Source organism: Pholcus phalangioides, unplaced genomic scaffold (assembly GCF_987345545.1).
Source record: "Pholcus phalangioides strain wild (caught in Gottingen) unplaced genomic scaffold, Ppha-v1.0 ptg000022l_1, whole genome shotgun sequence".
In the NCBI taxonomy this organism is placed as follows: Eukaryota; Metazoa; Arthropoda; class Arachnida; order Araneae; family Pholcidae; genus Pholcus; species Pholcus phalangioides.
Genome location: NW_028301615.1, coordinates 7370728 through 7389429, shown reverse-complemented (window position 1 = coordinate 7389429; position 18702 = coordinate 7370728). Strand labels below are relative to the sequence as shown.

The window sequence follows — 18702 nt, the reverse complement described above, 5'->3', positions numbered from 1 at the left end:
TTTCTTTCTACTTACAGGGACAAGTCCAGTTTTAGGAACACAAATATATTTGTTAGATAGAGATTCATGAGTGAATTACTAATTGTACAATATCTTTTTCTTTTTGATGCAATAAAACCTCATAGCCAGTGGTGGGCACTGGCACAAAAAATGTTGACGTGGGGGAGGGAAGAGTTGAGTGTTTGTTGTATTGTTGTAAAGAGAGAATTTTATTGACTGAGTAAATTATAAAAATAATTGTCAAATGGATGCTCCATTTGACAATTATTCAAAATACATTAGATGAGTCAGTCATTCATTTCATTCACGCTGTGAAATGAAAAGGAGGAGTGTGCTGTTTTCTTTTCTAAAGTTGGCGCCCTCTAGGGGCTTTCAGGAGAGTTTATGTTCGTGATTAAATGACCAAAATCACAATATAATTTGATTTGGTGAACTGAACAGGTAATTCATTTATTATATATAATTTTTGATTTAAAAATTATTAAAATATTCCTATCCATATATATATATAGAGACAACATACGTACGTGAAATTATTTTCCTAATTTACTTTCACTAAAGTAGATATGCATTGCTTCCAATTAAATCCTTTTCTGCCCCTTTGGTTAGTATTTGAAAAATATTCAAAGTCTATAAATTTAATTGTGACTTTCTCATAAAATCGTACATTTTAATAAAAGTGTGCCTTTCCTTTCTACTTACAGGGGCAAGTCCAGTTTAGGAACACAAATATATTTGTTAGATAGAGATTCATGAGTAGATAGATGAGTAGTAGAGAGAGTTAGATAGAGATTAAATACACATAATTACTAATTGTACAATATCTTTTTCTTTTTGATGCAATAAAACCTCATAGCCAGTGGTGGGCACTGGCACAAAAAATGTTGACGTGGGGGAGAGAAGAGTCTGTTGTATTGTTGTAAAAACTTGTAGGGTGTCTCTACCGTCCCACCTGAGAGACCAACAACGTTTATAATGTTGGCTATAAATTTGCTGCTGAACGAGATTTTTTTGCTATATTTCCTCTTAATAGTTAAAATGAAATAATTTTTTTTTTTAAATAATTACTTTAAATCATTTTTATGCGCAGTTGTAACAATGTGTATTTCAATTACTTTTATACAAATATTATTCAATATGTTCACACGTAAATAGTTTAAACATAGGAAACAAAATTATTTAATTTGTAGTCTACTATGCAAATAATAATTATATTATTTGTAGGCAATATAATTTGTGTATAACTGTAATGTGTTTGTAAGTTTCAGAATGGCAATAATAATTATCTCGAACTGCTTTAATCGTAATGACCCTTCGTCTAGTGTCGCCACCTACTGGCGAAATTTGCACTTAAAACCATGGCTTAATATGCATGTAAGTTAGTTACTTTTCTAAAGTTGGTGCCCTCTAGGGGCTTTCAGGAGAGTCAATAGCAATTATGTTCGTGATCAAATGAGCAAAATCACAATATAATTTGATTTGGTCAACTGTAACAGGTAATTCGTTTATTATATATACTTTTTATTTAAAAATTATTAAAATATGCTTATCCATATCGAGACAACACACATTTGCATACGTACGTGAAATTATTTACCTCCTTTATTTTCACTAAAGTAGATATGCATTGCCTCCAATTAAATCCTTCTCTGCCCCCTTTGATTAGTGTTTGAAAAATATTCAAAGAATTGACTTTCTCATAAAATCGTACATTTAAGTGTGCCTTTTCTTTCTACTTACAGGGACAAGTCCAGTTTTAGGAACACAAATATATTTGTTAGATAGAGATTCATGAGTGAATTACTAATTGTACAATATCTTTTTCTTTTTGATGCAATAAAACCTCATAGCCAGTGGTGGGCACTGGCACAAAAAATGTTGACGTGGGGGAGGGAAGAGTTGAGTGTTTGTTGTATTGTTGTAAAGAGAGAATTTTATTGACTGAGTAAATTATAAAAATAATTGTCAAATGGATGCTCCATTTGACAATTATTCAAAATACATTAGATGAGTCAGTCATTCATTTCATTCACGCTGTGAAATGAAAAGGAGGAGTGTGCTGTTTTCTTTTCTAAAGTTGGCGCCCTCTAGGGGCTTTCAGGAGAGTTTATGTTCGTGATTAAATGACCAAAATCACAATATAATTTGATTTGGTCAACTGAACAGGTAATTCATTTATTATATATAATTTTTGATTTAAAAATTATTAAAATATTCCTATCCATATATATATAGAGACAACACAACATACGTACGTGAAATTATTTTCCTAATTTACTTTCACTAAAGTAGATATGCATTGCTTCCAATTAAATCCTTTTCTGCCCCTTTGGTTAGTATTTGAAAAATATTCAAAGTCTATAAATTTAATTGTGACTTTCTCATAAAATCGTACATTTTAATAAAAGTGTGCCTTTCCTTTCTACTTACAGGGACAAGTCCAGTTTAGGAACACAAATATATTTGTTAGATAGAGATTCATGAGTAGATAGATGAGTAGTAGAGAGAGTTAGATAGAGATTAAATACACATAATTACTAATTGTACAATATCTTTTTCTTTTTGATGCAATAAAACCTCATAGCCAGTGGTGGGCACTGGCACAAAAAATGTTGACGTGGGGGAGAGAAGAGTCTGTTGTATTGTTGTAAAAACTTGTAGGGTGTCTCTACCGTCCCACCTGAGAGACCAACAACGTTTATAATGTTGGCTATAAATTTGCTGCTGAACGAGATTTTTTTGCTATATTTCCTCTTAATAGTTAAAATGAAATAATTTTTTTTTTTAAATAATTACTTTAAATCATTTTTATGCGCAGTTGTAACAATGTGTATTTCAATTACTTTTATACAAATATTATTCAATATGTTCACACGTAAATAGTTTAAACATAGGAAACAAAATTATTTAATTTGTAGTCTACTATGCAAATAATAATTATATTATTTGTAGGCAATATAATTTGTGTATAACTGTAATGTGTTTGTAAGTTTCAGAATGGCAATAATAATTATCTCGAACTGCTTTAATCGTAATGACCCTTCGTCTAGTGTCGCCACCTACTGGCGAAATTTGCACTTAAAACCATGGCTTAATATGCATGTAAGTTAGTTACTTTTCTAAAGTTGGTGCCCTCTAGGGGCTTTCAGGAGAGTCAATAGCAATTATGTTCGTGATCAAATGAGCAAAATCACAATATAATTTGATTTGGTCAACTGTAACAGGTAATTCGTTTATTATATATACTTTTTATTTAAAAATTATTAAAATATGCTTATCCATATCGAGACAACACACATTTGCATACGTACGTGAAATTATTTACCTCCTTTATTTTCACTAAAGTAGATATGCATTGCCTCCAATTAAATCCTTCTCTGCCCCCTTTGATTAGTGTTTGAAAAATATTCAAAGAATTGACTTTCTCATAAAATCGTACATTTAAGTGTGCCTTTTCTTTCTACTTACAGGGACAAGTCCAGTTTTAGGAACACAAATATATTTGTTAGATAGAGATTCATGAGTGAATTACTAATTGTACAATATCTTTTTCTTTTTGATGCAATAAAACCTCATAGCCAGTGGTGGGCACTGGCACAAAAAATGTTGACGTGGGGGAGGGAAGAGTTGAGTGTTTGTTGTATTGTTGTAAAGAGAGAATTTTATTGACTGAGTAAATTATAAAAATAATTGTCAAATGGATGCTCCATTTGACAATTATTCAAAATACATTAGATGAGTCAGTCATTCATTTCATTCACGCTGTGAAATGAAAAGGAGGAGTGTGCTGTTTTCTTTTCTAAAGTTGGCGCCCTCTAGGGGCTTTCAGGAGAGTTTATGTTCGTGATTAAATGACCAAAATCACAATATAATTTGATTTGGTCAACTGAACAGGTAATTCATTTATTATATATAATTTTTGATTTAAAAATTATTAAAATATTCCTATCCATATATATATAGAGACAACACAACATACGTACGTGAAATTATTTTCCTAATTTACTTTCACTAAAGTAGATATGCATTGCTTCCAATTAAATCCTTTTCTGCCCCTTTGGTTAGTATTTGAAAAATATTCAAAGTCTATAAATTTAATTGTGACTTTCTCATAAAATCGTACATTTTAATAAAAGTGTGCCTTTCCTTTCTACTTACAGGGACAAGTCCAGTTTAGGAACACAAATATATTTGTTAGATAGAGATTCATGAGTAGATAGATGAGTAGTAGAGAGAGTTAGATAGAGATTAAATACACATAATTACTAATTGTACAATATCTTTTTCTTTTTGATGCAATAAAACCTCATAGCCAGTGGTGGGCACTGGCACAAAAAATGTTGACGTGGGGGAGAGAAGAGTCTGTTGTAAAAACTTGTAGGGTGTCTCTACCGTCCCACCTGAGAGACCAACAACGTTTATAATGTTGGCTATAAATTTGCTGCTGAACGAGATTTTTTTGCTATATTTCCTCTTAATAGTTAAAATGAAATAATTTTTTTTTTTAAATAATTACTTTAAATCATTTTTATGCGCAGTTGTAACAATGTGTATTTCAATTACTTTTATACAAATATTATTCAATATGTTCACACGTAAATAGTTTAAACATAGGAAACAAAATTATTTAATTTGTAGTCTACTATGCAAATAATAATTATATTATTTGTAGGCAATATAATTTGTGTATAACTGTAATGTGTTTGTAAGTTTCAGAATGGCAATAATAATTATCTCGAACTGCTTTAATCGTAATGACCCTTCGTCTAGTGTCGCCACCTACTGGCGAAATTTGCACTTAAAACCATGGCTTAATATGCATGTAAGATATTAAGTTACTTCTTTTCTAAAGTTGGTGCCCTCTAGGGGCTTTCAGGAGAGTCAATAGCAATTATGTTCGTGATCAAATGAGCAAAATCACAATATAATTTGATTTGGTCAACTGTAACAGGTAATTCGTTTATTATATATACTTTTTATTTAAAAATTATTAAAATATGCTTATCCATATCGAGACAACACACATTTGCATACGTACGTGAAATTATTTACCTCCTTTATTTTCACTAAAGTAGATATGCATTGCCTCCAATTAAATCCTTCTCTGCCCCCTTTGATTAGTGTTTGAAAAATATTCAAAGAATTGACTTTCTCATAAAATCGTACATTTAAGTGTGCCTTTTCTTTCTACTTACAGGGACAAGTCCAGTTTTAGGAACACAAATATATTTGTTAGATAGAGATTCATGAGTGAATTACTAATTGTACAATATCTTTTTCTTTTTGATGCAATAAAACCTCATAGCCAGTGGTGGGCACTGGCACAAAAAATGTTGACGTGGGGGAGGGAAGAGTTGAGTGTTTGTTGTATTGTTGTAAAGAGAGAATTTTATTGACTGAGTAAATTATAAAAATACATTAGATGAGTCAGTCATTCATTTCATTCACGCTGTGAAATGAAAAGGAGGAGTGTGCTGTTTTCTTTTCTAAAGTTGGCGCCCTCTAGGGGCTTTCAGGAGAGTTTATGTTCGTGATTAAATGACCAAAATCACAATATAATTTGATTTGGTCAACTGAACAGGTAATTCATTTATTATATATAATTTTTGATTTAAAAATTATTAAAATATTCCTATCCATATATATATAGAGACAACACAACATACGTACGTGAAATTATTTTCCTAATTTACTTTCACTAAAGTAGATATGCATTGCTTCCAATTAAATCCTTTTCTGCCCCTTTGGTTAGTATTTGAAAAATATTCAAAGTCTATAAATTTAATTGTGACTTTCTCATAAAATCGTACATTTTAATAAAAGTGTGCCTTTCCTTTCTACTTACAGGGACAAGTCCAGTTTAGGAACACAAATATATTTGTTAGATAGAGATTCATGAGTAGATAGATGAGTAGTAGAGAGAGTTAGATAGAGATTAAATACACATAATTACTAATTGTACAATATCTTTTTCTTTTTGATGCAATAAAACCTCATAGCCAGTGGTGGGCACTGGCACAAAAAATGTTGACGTGGGGGAGAGAAGAGTCTGTTGTAAAAACTTGTAGGGTGTCTCTACCGTCCCACCTGAGAGACCAACAACGTTTATAATGTTGGCTATAAATTTGCTGCTGAACGAGATTTTTTTGCTATATTTCCTCTTAATAGTTAAAATGAAATAATTTTTTTTTTTAAATAATTACTTTAAATCATTTTTATGCGCAGTTGTAACAATGTGTATTTCAATTACTTTTATACAAATATTATTCAATATGTTCACACGTAAATAGTTTAAACATAGGAAACAAAATTATTTAATTTGTAGTCTACTATGCAAATAATAATTATATTATTTGTAGGCAATATAATTTGTGTATAACTGTAATGTGTTTGTAAGTTTCAGAATGGCAATAATAATTATCTCGAACTGCTTTAATCGTAATGACCCTTCGTCTAGTGTCGCCACCTACTGGCGAAATTTGCACTTAAAACCATGGCTTAATATGCATGTAAGATATTAAGTTACTTCTTTTCTAAAGTTGGTGCCCTCTAGGGGCTTTCAGGAGAGTCAATAGCAATTATGTTCGTGATCAAATGAGCAAAATCACAATATAATTTGATTTGGTCAACTGTAACAGGTAATTCGTTTATTATATATACTTTTTATTTAAAAATTATTAAAATATGCTTATCCATATCGAGACAACACACATTTGCATACGTACGTGAAATTATTTACCTCCTTTATTTTCACTAAAGTAGATATGCATTGCCTCCAATTAAATCCTTCTCTGCCCCCTTTGATTAGTGTTTGAAAAATATTCAAAGAATTGACTTTCTCATAAAATCGTACATTTAAGTGTGCCTTTTCTTTCTACTTACAGGGACAAGTCCAGTTTTAGGAACACAAATATATTTGTTAGATAGAGATTCATGAGTGAATTACTAATTGTACAATATCTTTTTCTTTTTGATGCAATAAAACCTCATAGCCAGTGGTGGGCACTGGCACAAAAAATGTTGACGTGGGGGAGGGAAGAGTTGAGTGTTTGTTGTATTGTTGTAAAGAGAGAATTTTATTGACTGAGTAAATTATAAAAATACATTAGATGAGTCAGTCATTCATTTCATTCACGCTGTGAAATGAAAAGGAGGAGTGTGCTGTTTTCTTTTCTAAAGTTGGCGCCCTCTAGGGGCTTTCAGGAGAGTTTATGTTCGTGATTAAATGACCAAAATCACAATATAATTTGATTTGGTCAACTGAACAGGTAATTCATTTATTATATATAATTTTTGATTTAAAAATTATTAAAATATTCCTATCCATATATATATAGAGACAACACAACATACGTACGTGAAATTATTTTCCTAATTTACTTTCACTAAAGTAGATATGCATTGCTTCCAATTAAATCCTTTTCTGCCCCTTTGGTTAGTATTTGAAAAATATTCAAAGTCTATAAATTTAATTGTGACTTTCTCATAAAATCGTACATTTTAATAAAAGTGTGCCTTTCCTTTCTACTTACAGGGACAAGTCCAGTTTAGGAACACAAATATATTTGTTAGATAGAGATTCATGAGTAGATAGATGAGTAGTAGAGAGAGTTAGATAGAGATTAAATACACATAATTACTAATTGTACAATATCTTTTTCTTTTTGATGCAATAAAACCTCATAGCCAGTGGTGGGCACTGGCACAAAAAATGTTGACGTGGGGGAGAGAAGAGTCTGTTGTATTGTTGTAAAAACTTGTAGGGTGTCTCTACCGTCCCACCTGAGAGACCAACAACGTTTATAATGTTGGCTATAAATTTGCTGCTGAACGAGATTTTTTTGCTATATTTCCTCTTAATAGTTAAAATGAAATAATTTTTTTTTTTAAATAATTACTTTAAATCATTTTTATGCGCAGTTGTAACAATGTGTATTTCAATTACTTTTATACAAATATTATTCAATATGTTCACACGTAAATAGTTTAAACATAGGAAACAAAATTATTTAATTTGTAGTCTACTATGCAAATAATAATTATATTATTTGTAGGCAATATAATTTGTGTATAACTGTAATGTGTTTGTAAGTTTCAGAATGGCAATAATAATTATCTCGAACTGCTTTAATCGTAATGACCCTTCGTCTAGTGTCGCCACCTACTGGCGAAATTTGCACTTAAAACCATGGCTTAATATGCATGTAAGATATTAAGTTAGTTACTTTTCTAAAGTTGGTGCCCTCTAGGGGCTTTCAGGAGAGTCAATAGCAATTATGTTCGTGATCAAATGAGCAAAATCACAATATAATTTGATTTGGTCAACTGTAACAGGTAATTCGTTTATTATATATACTTTTTATTTAAAAATTATTAAAATATGCTTATCCATATCGAGACAACACACATTTGCATACGTACGTGAAATTATTTACCTCCTTTATTTTCACTAAAGTAGATATGCATTGCCTCCAATTAAATCCTTCTCTGCCCCCTTTGATTAGTGTTTGAAAAATATTCAAAGAATTGACTTTCTCATAAAATCGTACATTTAAGTGTGCCTTTTCTTTCTACTTACAGGGACAAGTCCAGTTTTAGGAACACAAATATATTTGTTAGATAGAGATTCATGAGTGAATTACTAATTGTACAATATCTTTTTCTTTTTGATGCAATAAAACCTCATAGCCAGTGGTGGGCACTGGCACAAAAAATGTTGACGTGGGGGAGGGAAGAGTTGAGTGTTTGTTGTATTGTTGTAAAGAGAGAATTTTATTGACTGAGTAAATTATAAAAATAATTGTCAAATGGATGCTCCATTTGACAATTATTCAAAATACATTAGATGAGTCAGTCATTCATTTCATTCACGCTGTGAAATGAAAAGGAGGAGTGTGCTGTTTTCTTTTCTAAAGTTGGCGCCCTCTAGGGGCTTTCAGGAGAGTTTATGTTCGTGATTAAATGACCAAAATCACAATATAATTTGATTTGGTCAACTGAACAGGTAATTCATTTATTATATATAATTTTTGATTTAAAAATTATTAAAATATTCCTATCCATATATATATAGAGACAACACAACATACGTACGTGAAATTATTTTCCTAATTTACTTTCACTAAAGTAGATATGCATTGCTTCCAATTAAATCCTTTTCTGCCCCTTTGGTTAGTATTTGAAAAATATTCAAAGTCTATAAATTTAATTGTGACTTTCTCATAAAATCGTACATTTTAATAAAAGTGTGCCTTTCCTTTCTACTTACAGGGACAAGTCCAGTTTAGGAACACAAATATATTTGTTAGATAGAGATTCATGAGTAGATAGATGAGTAGTAGAGAGAGTTAGATAGAGATTAAATACACATAATTACTAATTGTACAATATCTTTTTCTTTTTGATGCAATAAAACCTCATAGCCAGTGGTGGGCACTGGCACAAAAAATGTTGACGTGGGGGAGAGAAGAGTCTGTTGTATTGTTGTAAAAACTTGTAGGGTGTCTCTACCGTCCCACCTGAGAGACCAACAACGTTTATAATGTTGGCTATAAATTTGCTGCTGAACGAGATTTTTTTGCTATATTTCCTCTTAATAGTTAAAATGAAATAATTTTTTTTTTTAAATAATTACTTTAAATCATTTTTATGCGCAGTTGTAACAATGTGTATTTCAATTACTTTTATACAAATATTATTCAATATGTTCACACGTAAATAGTTTAAACATAGGAAACAAAATTATTTAATTTGTAGTCTACTATGCAAATAATAATTATATTATTTGTAGGCAATATAATTTGTGTATAACTGTAATGTGTTTGTAAGTTTCAGAATGGCAATAATAATTATCTCGAACTGCTTTAATCGTAATGACCCTTCGTCTAGTGTCGCCACCTACTGGCGAAATTTGCACTTAAAACCATGGCTTAATATGCATGTAAGTTAGTTACTTTTCTAAAGTTGGTGCCCTCTAGGGGCTTTCAGGAGAGTCAATAGCAATTATGTTCGTGATCAAATGAGCAAAATCACAATATAATTTGATTTGGTCAACTGTAACAGGTAATTCGTTTATTATATATACTTTTTATTTAAAAATTATTAAAATATGCTTATCCATATCGAGACAACACACATTTGCATACGTACGTGAAATTATTTACCTCCTTTATTTTCACTAAAGTAGATATGCATTGCCTCCAATTAAATCCTTCTCTGCCCCCTTTGATTAGTGTTTGAAAAATATTCAAAGAATTGACTTTCTCATAAAATCGTACATTTAAGTGTGCCTTTTCTTTCTACTTACAGGGACAAGTCCAGTTTTAGGAACACAAATATATTTGTTAGATAGAGATTCATGAGTGAATTACTAATTGTACAATATCTTTTTCTTTTTGATGCAATAAAACCTCATAGCCAGTGGTGGGCACTGGCACAAAAAATGTTGACGTGGGGGAGGGAAGAGTTGAGTGTTTGTTGTATTGTTGTAAAGAGAGAATTTTATTGACTGAGTAAATTATAAAAATAATTGTCAAATGGATGCTCCATTTGACAATTATTCAAAATACATTAGATGAGTCAGTCATTCATTTCATTCACGCTGTGAAATGAAAAGGAGGAGTGTGCTGTTTTCTTTTCTAAAGTTGGCGCCCTCTAGGGGCTTTCAGGAGAGTTTATGTTCGTGATTAAATGACCAAAATCACAATATAATTTGATTTGGTCAACTGAACAGGTAATTCATTTATTATATATAATTTTTGATTTAAAAATTATTAAAATATTCCTATCCATATATATATAGAGACAACACAACATACGTACGTGAAATTATTTTCCTAATTTACTTTCACTAAAGTAGATATGCATTGCTTCCAATTAAATCCTTTTCTGCCCCTTTGGTTAGTATTTGAAAAATATTCAAAGTCTATAAATTTAATTGTGACTTTCTCATAAAATCGTACATTTTAATAAAAGTGTGCCTTTCCTTTCTACTTACAGGGGCAAGTCCAGTTTAGGAACACAAATATATTTGTTAGATAGAGATTCATGAGTAGATAGATGAGTAGTAGAGAGAGTTAGATAGAGATTAAATACACATAATTACTAATTGTACAATATCTTTTTCTTTTTGATGCAATAAAACCTCATAGCCAGTGGTGGGCACTGGCACAAAAAATGTTGACGTGGGGGAGAGAAGAGTCTGTTGTATTGTTGTAAAAACTTGTAGGGTGTCTCTACCGTCCCACCTGAGAGACCAACAACGTTTATAATGTTGGCTATAAATTTGCTGCTGAACGAGATTTTTTTGCTATATTTCCTCTTAATAGTTAAAATGAAATAATTTTTTTTTTTAAATAATTACTTTAAATCATTTTTATGCGCAGTTGTAACAATGTGTATTTCAATTACTTTTATACAAATATTATTCAATATGTTCACACGTAAATAGTTTAAACATAGGAAACAAAATTATTTAATTTGTAGTCTACTATGCAAATAATAATTATATTATTTGTAGGCAATATAATTTGTGTATAACTGTAATGTGTTTGTAAGTTTCAGAATGGCAATAATAATTATCTCGAACTGCTTTAATCGTAATGACCCTTCGTCTAGTGTCGCCACCTACTGGCGAAATTTGCACTTAAAACCATGGCTTAATATGCATGTAAGTTAGTTACTTTTCTAAAGTTGGTGCCCTCTAGGGGCTTTCAGGAGAGTCAATAGCAATTATGTTCGTGATCAAATGAGCAAAATCACAATATAATTTGATTTGGTCAACTGTAACAGGTAATTCGTTTATTATATATACTTTTTATTTAAAAATTATTAAAATATGCTTATCCATATCGAGACAACACACATTTGCATACGTACGTGAAATTATTTACCTCCTTTATTTTCACTAAAGTAGATATGCATTGCCTCCAATTAAATCCTTCTCTGCCCCCTTTGATTAGTGTTTGAAAAATATTCAAAGAATTGACTTTCTCATAAAATCGTACATTTAAGTGTGCCTTTTCTTTCTACTTACAGGGACAAGTCCAGTTTTAGGAACACAAATATATTTGTTAGATAGAGATTCATGAGTGAATTACTAATTGTACAATATCTTTTTCTTTTTGATGCAATAAAACCTCATAGCCAGTGGTGGGCACTGGCACAAAAAATGTTGACGTGGGGGAGGGAAGAGTTGAGTGTTTGTTGTATTGTTGTAAAGAGAGAATTTTATTGACTGAGTAAATTATAAAAATAATTGTCAAATGGATGCTCCATTTGACAATTATTCAAAATACATTAGATGAGTCAGTCATTCATTTCATTCACGCTGTGAAATGAAAAGGAGGAGTGTGCTGTTTTCTTTTCTAAAGTTGGCGCCCTCTAGGGGCTTTCAGGAGAGTTTATGTTCGTGATTAAATGACCAAAATCACAATATAATTTGATTTGGTCAACTGAACAGGTAATTCATTTATTATATATAATTTTTGATTTAAAAATTATTAAAATATTCCTATCCATATATATATAGAGACAACACAACATACGTACGTGAAATTATTTTCCTAATTTACTTTCACTAAAGTAGATATGCATTGCTTCCAATTAAATCCTTTTCTGCCCCTTTGGTTAGTATTTGAAAAATATTCAAAGTCTATAAATTTAATTGTGACTTTCTCATAAAATCGTACATTTTAATAAAAGTGTGCCTTTCCTTTCTACTTACAGGGGCAAGTCCAGTTTAGGAACACAAATATATTTGTTAGATAGAGATTCATGAGTAGATAGATGAGTAGTAGAGAGAGTTAGATAGAGATTAAATACACATAATTACTAATTGTACAATATCTTTTTCTTTTTGATGCAATAAAACCTCATAGCCAGTGGTGGGCACTGGCACAAAAAATGTTGACGTGGGGGAGAGAAGAGTCTGTTGTATTGTTGTAAAAACTTGTAGGGTGTCTCTACCGTCCCACCTGAGAGACCAACAACGTTTATAATGTTGGCTATAAATTTGCTGCTGAACGAGATTTTTTTGCTATATTTCCTCTTAATAGTTAAAATGAAATAATTTTTTTTTTTAAATAATTACTTTAAATCATTTTTATGCGCAGTTGTAACAATGTGTATTTCAATTACTTTTATACAAATATTATTCAATATGTTCACACGTAAATAGTTTAAACATAGGAAACAAAATTATTTAATTTGTAGTCTACTATGCAAATAATAATTATATTATTTGTAGGCAATATAATTTGTGTATAACTGTAATGTGTTTGTAAGTTTCAGAATGGCAATAATAATTATCTCGAACTGCTTTAATCGTAATGACCCTTCGTCTAGTGTCGCCACCTACTGGCGAAATTTGCACTTAAAACCATGGCTTAATATGCATGTAAGTTAGTTACTTTTCTAAAGTTGGTGCCCTCTAGGGGCTTTCAGGAGAGTCAATAGCAATTATGTTCGTGATCAAATGAGCAAAATCACAATATAATTTGATTTGGTCAACTGTAACAGGTAATTCGTTTATTATATATACTTTTTATTTAAAAATTATTAAAATATGCTTATCCATATCGAGACAACACACATTTGCATACGTACGTGAAATTATTTACCTCCTTTATTTTCACTAAAGTAGATATGCATTGCCTCCAATTAAATCCTTCTCTGCCCCCTTTGATTAGTGTTTGAAAAATATTCAAAGAATTGACTTTCTCATAAAATCGTACATTTAAGTGTGCCTTTTCTTTCTACTTACAGGGACAAGTCCAGTTTTAGGAACACAAATATATTTGTTAGATAGAGATTCATGAGTGAATTACTAATTGTACAATATCTTTTTCTTTTTGATGCAATAAAACCTCATAGCCAGTGGTGGGCACTGGCACAAAAAATGTTGACGTGGGGGAGAGAAGAGTCTGTTGTATTGTTGTAAAAACTTGTAGGGTGTCTCTACCGTCCCACCTGAGAGACCAACAACGTTTATAATGTTGGCTATAAATTTGCTGCTGAACGAGATTTTTTTGCTATATTTCCTCTTAATAGTTAAAATGAAATAATTTTTTTTTTTAAATAATTACTTTAAATCATTTTTATGCGCAGTTGTAACAATGTGTATTTCAATTACTTTTATACAAATATTATTCAATATGTTCACACGTAAATAGTTTAAACATAGGAAACAAAATTATTTAATTTGTAGTCTACTATGCAAATAATAATTATATTATTTGTAGGCAATATAATTTGTGTATAACTGTAATGTGTTTGTAAGTTTCAGAATGGCAATAATAATTATCTCGAACTGCTTTAATCGTAATGACCCTTCGTCTAGTGTCGCCACCTACTGGCGAAATTTGCACTTAAAACCATGGCTTAATATGCATGTAAGTTAGTTACTTTTCTAAAGTTGGTGCCCTCTAGGGGCTTTCAGGAGAGTCAATAGCAATTATGTTCGTGATCAAATGAGCAAAATCACAATATAATTTGATTTGGTCAACTGTAACAGGTAATTCGTTTATTATATATACTTTTTATTTAAAAATTATTAAAATATGCTTATCCATATCGAGACAACACACATTTGCATACGTACGTGAAATTATTTACCTCCTTTATTTTCACTAAAGTAGATATGCATTGCCTCCAATTAAATCCTTCTCTGCCCCCTTTGATTAGTGTTTGAAAAATATTCAAAGAATTGACTTTCTCATAAAATCGTACATTTAAGTGTGCCTTTTCTTTCTACTTACAGGGACAAGTCCAGTTTTAGGAACACAAATATATTTGTTAGATAGAGATTCATGAGTGAATTACTAATTGTACAATATCTTTTTCTTTTTGATGCAATAAAACCTCATAGCCAGTGGTGGGCACTGGCACAAAAAATGTTGACGTGGGGGAGGGAAGAGTTGAGTGTTTGTTGTATTGTTGTAAAGAGAGAATTTTATTGACTGAGTAAATTATAAAAATAATTGTCAAATGGATGCTCCATTTGACAATTATTCAAAATACATTAGATGAGTCAGTCATTCATTTCATTCACGCTGTGAAATGAAAAGGAGGAGTGTGCTGTTTTCTTTTCTAAAGTTGGCGCCCTCTAGGGGCTTTCAGGAGAGTTTATGTTCGTGATTAAATGACCAAAATCACAATATAATTTGATTTGGTCAACTGAACAGGTAATTCATTTATTATATATAATTTTTGATTTAAAAATTATTAAAATATTCCTATCCATATATATATAGAGACAACACAACATACGTACGTGAAATTATTTTCCTAATTTACTTTCACTAAAGTAGATATGCATTGCTTCCAATTAAATCCTTTTCTGCCCCTTTGGTTAGTATTTGAAAAATATTCAAAGTCTATAAATTTAATTGTGACTTTCTCATAAAATCGTACATTTTAATAAAAGTGTGCCTTTCCTTTCTACTTACAGGGGCAAGTCCAGTTTAGGAACACAAATATATTTGTTAGATAGAGATTCATGAGTAGATAGATGAGTAGTAGAGAGAGTTAGATAGAGATTAAATACACATAATTACTAATTGTACAATATCTTTTTCTTTTTGATGCAATAAAACCTCATAGCCAGTGGTGGGCACTGGCACAAAAAATGTTGACGTGGGGGAGAGAAGAGTCTGTTGTATTGTTGTAAAAACTTGTAGGGTGTCTCTACCGTCCCACCTGAGAGACCAACAACGTTTATAATGTTGGCTATAAATTTGCTGCTGAACGAGATTTTTTTGCTATATTTCCTCTTAATAGTTAAAATGAAATAATTTTTTTTTTTAAATAATTACTTTAAATCATTTTTATGCGCAGTTGTAACAATGTGTATTTCAATTACTTTTATACAAATATTATTCAATATGTTCACACGTAAATAGTTTAAACATAGGAAACAAAATTATTTAATTTGTAGTCTACTATGCAAATAATAATTATATTATTTGTAGGCAATATAATTTGTGTATAACTGTAATGTGTTTGTAAGTTTCAGAATGGCAATAATAATTATCTCGAACTGCTTTAATCGTAATGACCCTTCGTCTAGTGTCGCCACCTACTGGCGAAATTTGCACTTAAAACCATGGCTTAATATGCATGTAAGTTAGTTACTTTTCTAAAGTTGGTGCCCTCTAGGGGCTTTCAGGAGAGTCAATAGCAATTATGTTCGTGATCAAATGAGCAAAATCACAATATAATTTGATTTGGTCAACTGTAACAGGTAATTCGTTTATTATATATACTTTTTATTTAAAAATTATTAAAATATGCTTATCCATATCGAGACAACACACATTTGCATACGTACGTGAAATTATTTACCTCCTTTATTTTCACTAAAGTAGATATGCATTGCCTCCAATTAAATCCTTCTCTGCCCCCTTTGATTAGTGTTTGAAAAATATTCAAAGAATTGACTTTCTCATAAAATCGTACATTTAAGTGTGCCTTTTCTTTCTACTTACAGGGACAAGTCCAGTTTTAGGAACACAAATATATTTGTTAGATAGAGATTCATGAGTGAATTACTAATTGTACAATATCTTTTTCTTTTTGATGCAATAAAACCTCATAGCCAGTGGTGGGCACTGGCACAAAAAATGTTGACGTGGGGGAGGGAAGAGTTGAGTGTTTGTTGTATTGTTGTAAAGAGAGAATTTTATTGACTGAGTAAATTATAAAAATAATTGTCAAATGGATGCTCCATTTGACAATTATTCAAAATACATTAGATGAGTCAGTCATTCATTTCATTCACGCTGTGAAATGAAAAGGAGGAGTGTGCTGTTTTCTTTTCTAAAGTTGGCGCCCTCTAGGGGCTTTCAGGAGAGTTTATGTTCGTGATTAAATGACCAAAATCACAATATAATTTGATTTGGTCAACTGAACAGGTAATTCATTTATTATATATAATTTTTGATTTAAAAATTATTAAAATATTCCTATCCATATAGAGACAACACAACATACGTACGTGAAATTATTTTCCTAATTTACTTTCACTAAAGTAGATATGCATTGCTTCCAATTAAATCCTTTTCTGCCCCTTTGGTTAGTATTTGAAAAATATTCAAAGTCTATAAATTTAATTGTGACTTTCTCATAAAATCGTACATTTTAATAAAAGTGTGCCTTTCCTTTCTACTTACAGGGACAAGTCCAGTTTAGGAACACAAATATATTTGTTAGATAGAGATTCATGAGTAGATAGATGAGTAGTAGAGAGAGTTAGATAGAGATTAAATACACATAATTACTAATTGTACAATATCTTTTTCTTTTTGATGCAATAAAACCTCATAGCCAGTGGTGGGCACTGGCACAAAAAATGTTGACGTGGGGGAGAGAAGAGTCTGTTGTATTGTTGTAAAAACTTGTAGGGTGTCTCTACCGTCCCACCTGAGAGACCAACAACGTTTATAATGTTGGCTATAAATTTGCTGCTGAACGAGATTTTTTTGCTATATTTCCTCTTAATAGTTAAAATGAAATAATTTTTTTTTTTAAATAATTACTTTAAATCATTTTTATGCGCAGTTGTAACAATGTGTATTTCAATTACTTTTATACAAATATTATTCAATATGTTCACACGTAAATAGTTTAAACATAGGAAACAAAATTATTTAATTTGTAGTCTACTATGCAAATAATAATTATATTATTTGTAGGCAATATAATTTGTGTATAACTGTAATGTGTTTGTAAGTTTCAGAATGGCAATAATAATTATCTCGAACTGCTTTAATCGTAATGACCCTTCGTCTAGTGTCGCCACCTACTGGCGAAATTTGCACTTAAAACCATGGCTTAATATGCATGTAAGTTAGTTACTTTTCTAAAGTTGGTGCCCTCTAGGGGCTTTCAGGAGAGTCAATAGCAATTATGTTCGTGATCAAATGAGCAAAATCACAATATAATTTGATTTGGTCAACTGTAACAGGTAATTCGTTTATTATATATACTTTTTATTTAAAAATTATTAAAATATGCTTATCCATATCGAGACAACACACATTTGCATACGTACGTGAAATTATTTACCTCCTTTATTTTCACTAAAGTAGATATGCATTGCCTCCAATTAAATCCTTCTCTGCCCCCTTTGATTAGTGTTTGAAAAATATTCAAAGAATTGACTTTCTCATAAAATCGTACATTTAAGTGTGCCTTTTCTTTCTACTTACAGGGACAAGTCCAGTTTTAGGAACACAAATATATTTGTTAGATAGAGATTCATGAGTGAATTACTAATTGTACAATATCTTTTTCTTTTTGATGCAATAAAACCTCATAGCCAGTGGTGGGCACTGGCACAAAAAATGTTGACGTGGGGGAGGGAAGAGTTGAGTGTTTGTTGTATTGTTGTAAAGAGAGAATTTTATTGACTGAGTAAATTATAAAAATAATTGTCAAATGGATGCTCCATTTGACAATTATTCAAAATACATTAGATGAGTCAGTCATTCATTTCATTCACGCTGTGAAATGAAAAGGAGGAGTGTGCTGTTTTCTTTTCTAAAGTTGGCGCCCTCTAGGGGCTTTCAGGAGAGTTTATGTTCGTGATTAAATGACCAAAATCACAATATAATTTGATTTGGTCAACTGAACAGGTAATTCATTTATTATATATAATTTTTGATTTAAAAATTATTAAAATATTCCTATCCATATATATATAGA

General features: G+C 30.8%; 1 protein-coding gene across 1 annotated transcript in view; it reads left to right on the top strand.

The window, feature by feature from the left end:
- LOC149069412 (eukaryotic translation initiation factor 4E type 2-like) overlaps positions 1-16747 on the top strand; it is a 350991-nt gene extending 334244 nt beyond the window's left edge. The window contains exon 7 of the mRNA XM_089249237.1: positions 18-16747. Coding sequence (XP_089105363.1) covers positions 18-60 — 43 coding nt within the window. The 3' untranslated portion in view covers positions 61-16747. The remainder of the gene's footprint in view (positions 1-17) is intronic.
- Positions 16748-18702: the final 1955 nt, after the last annotated feature.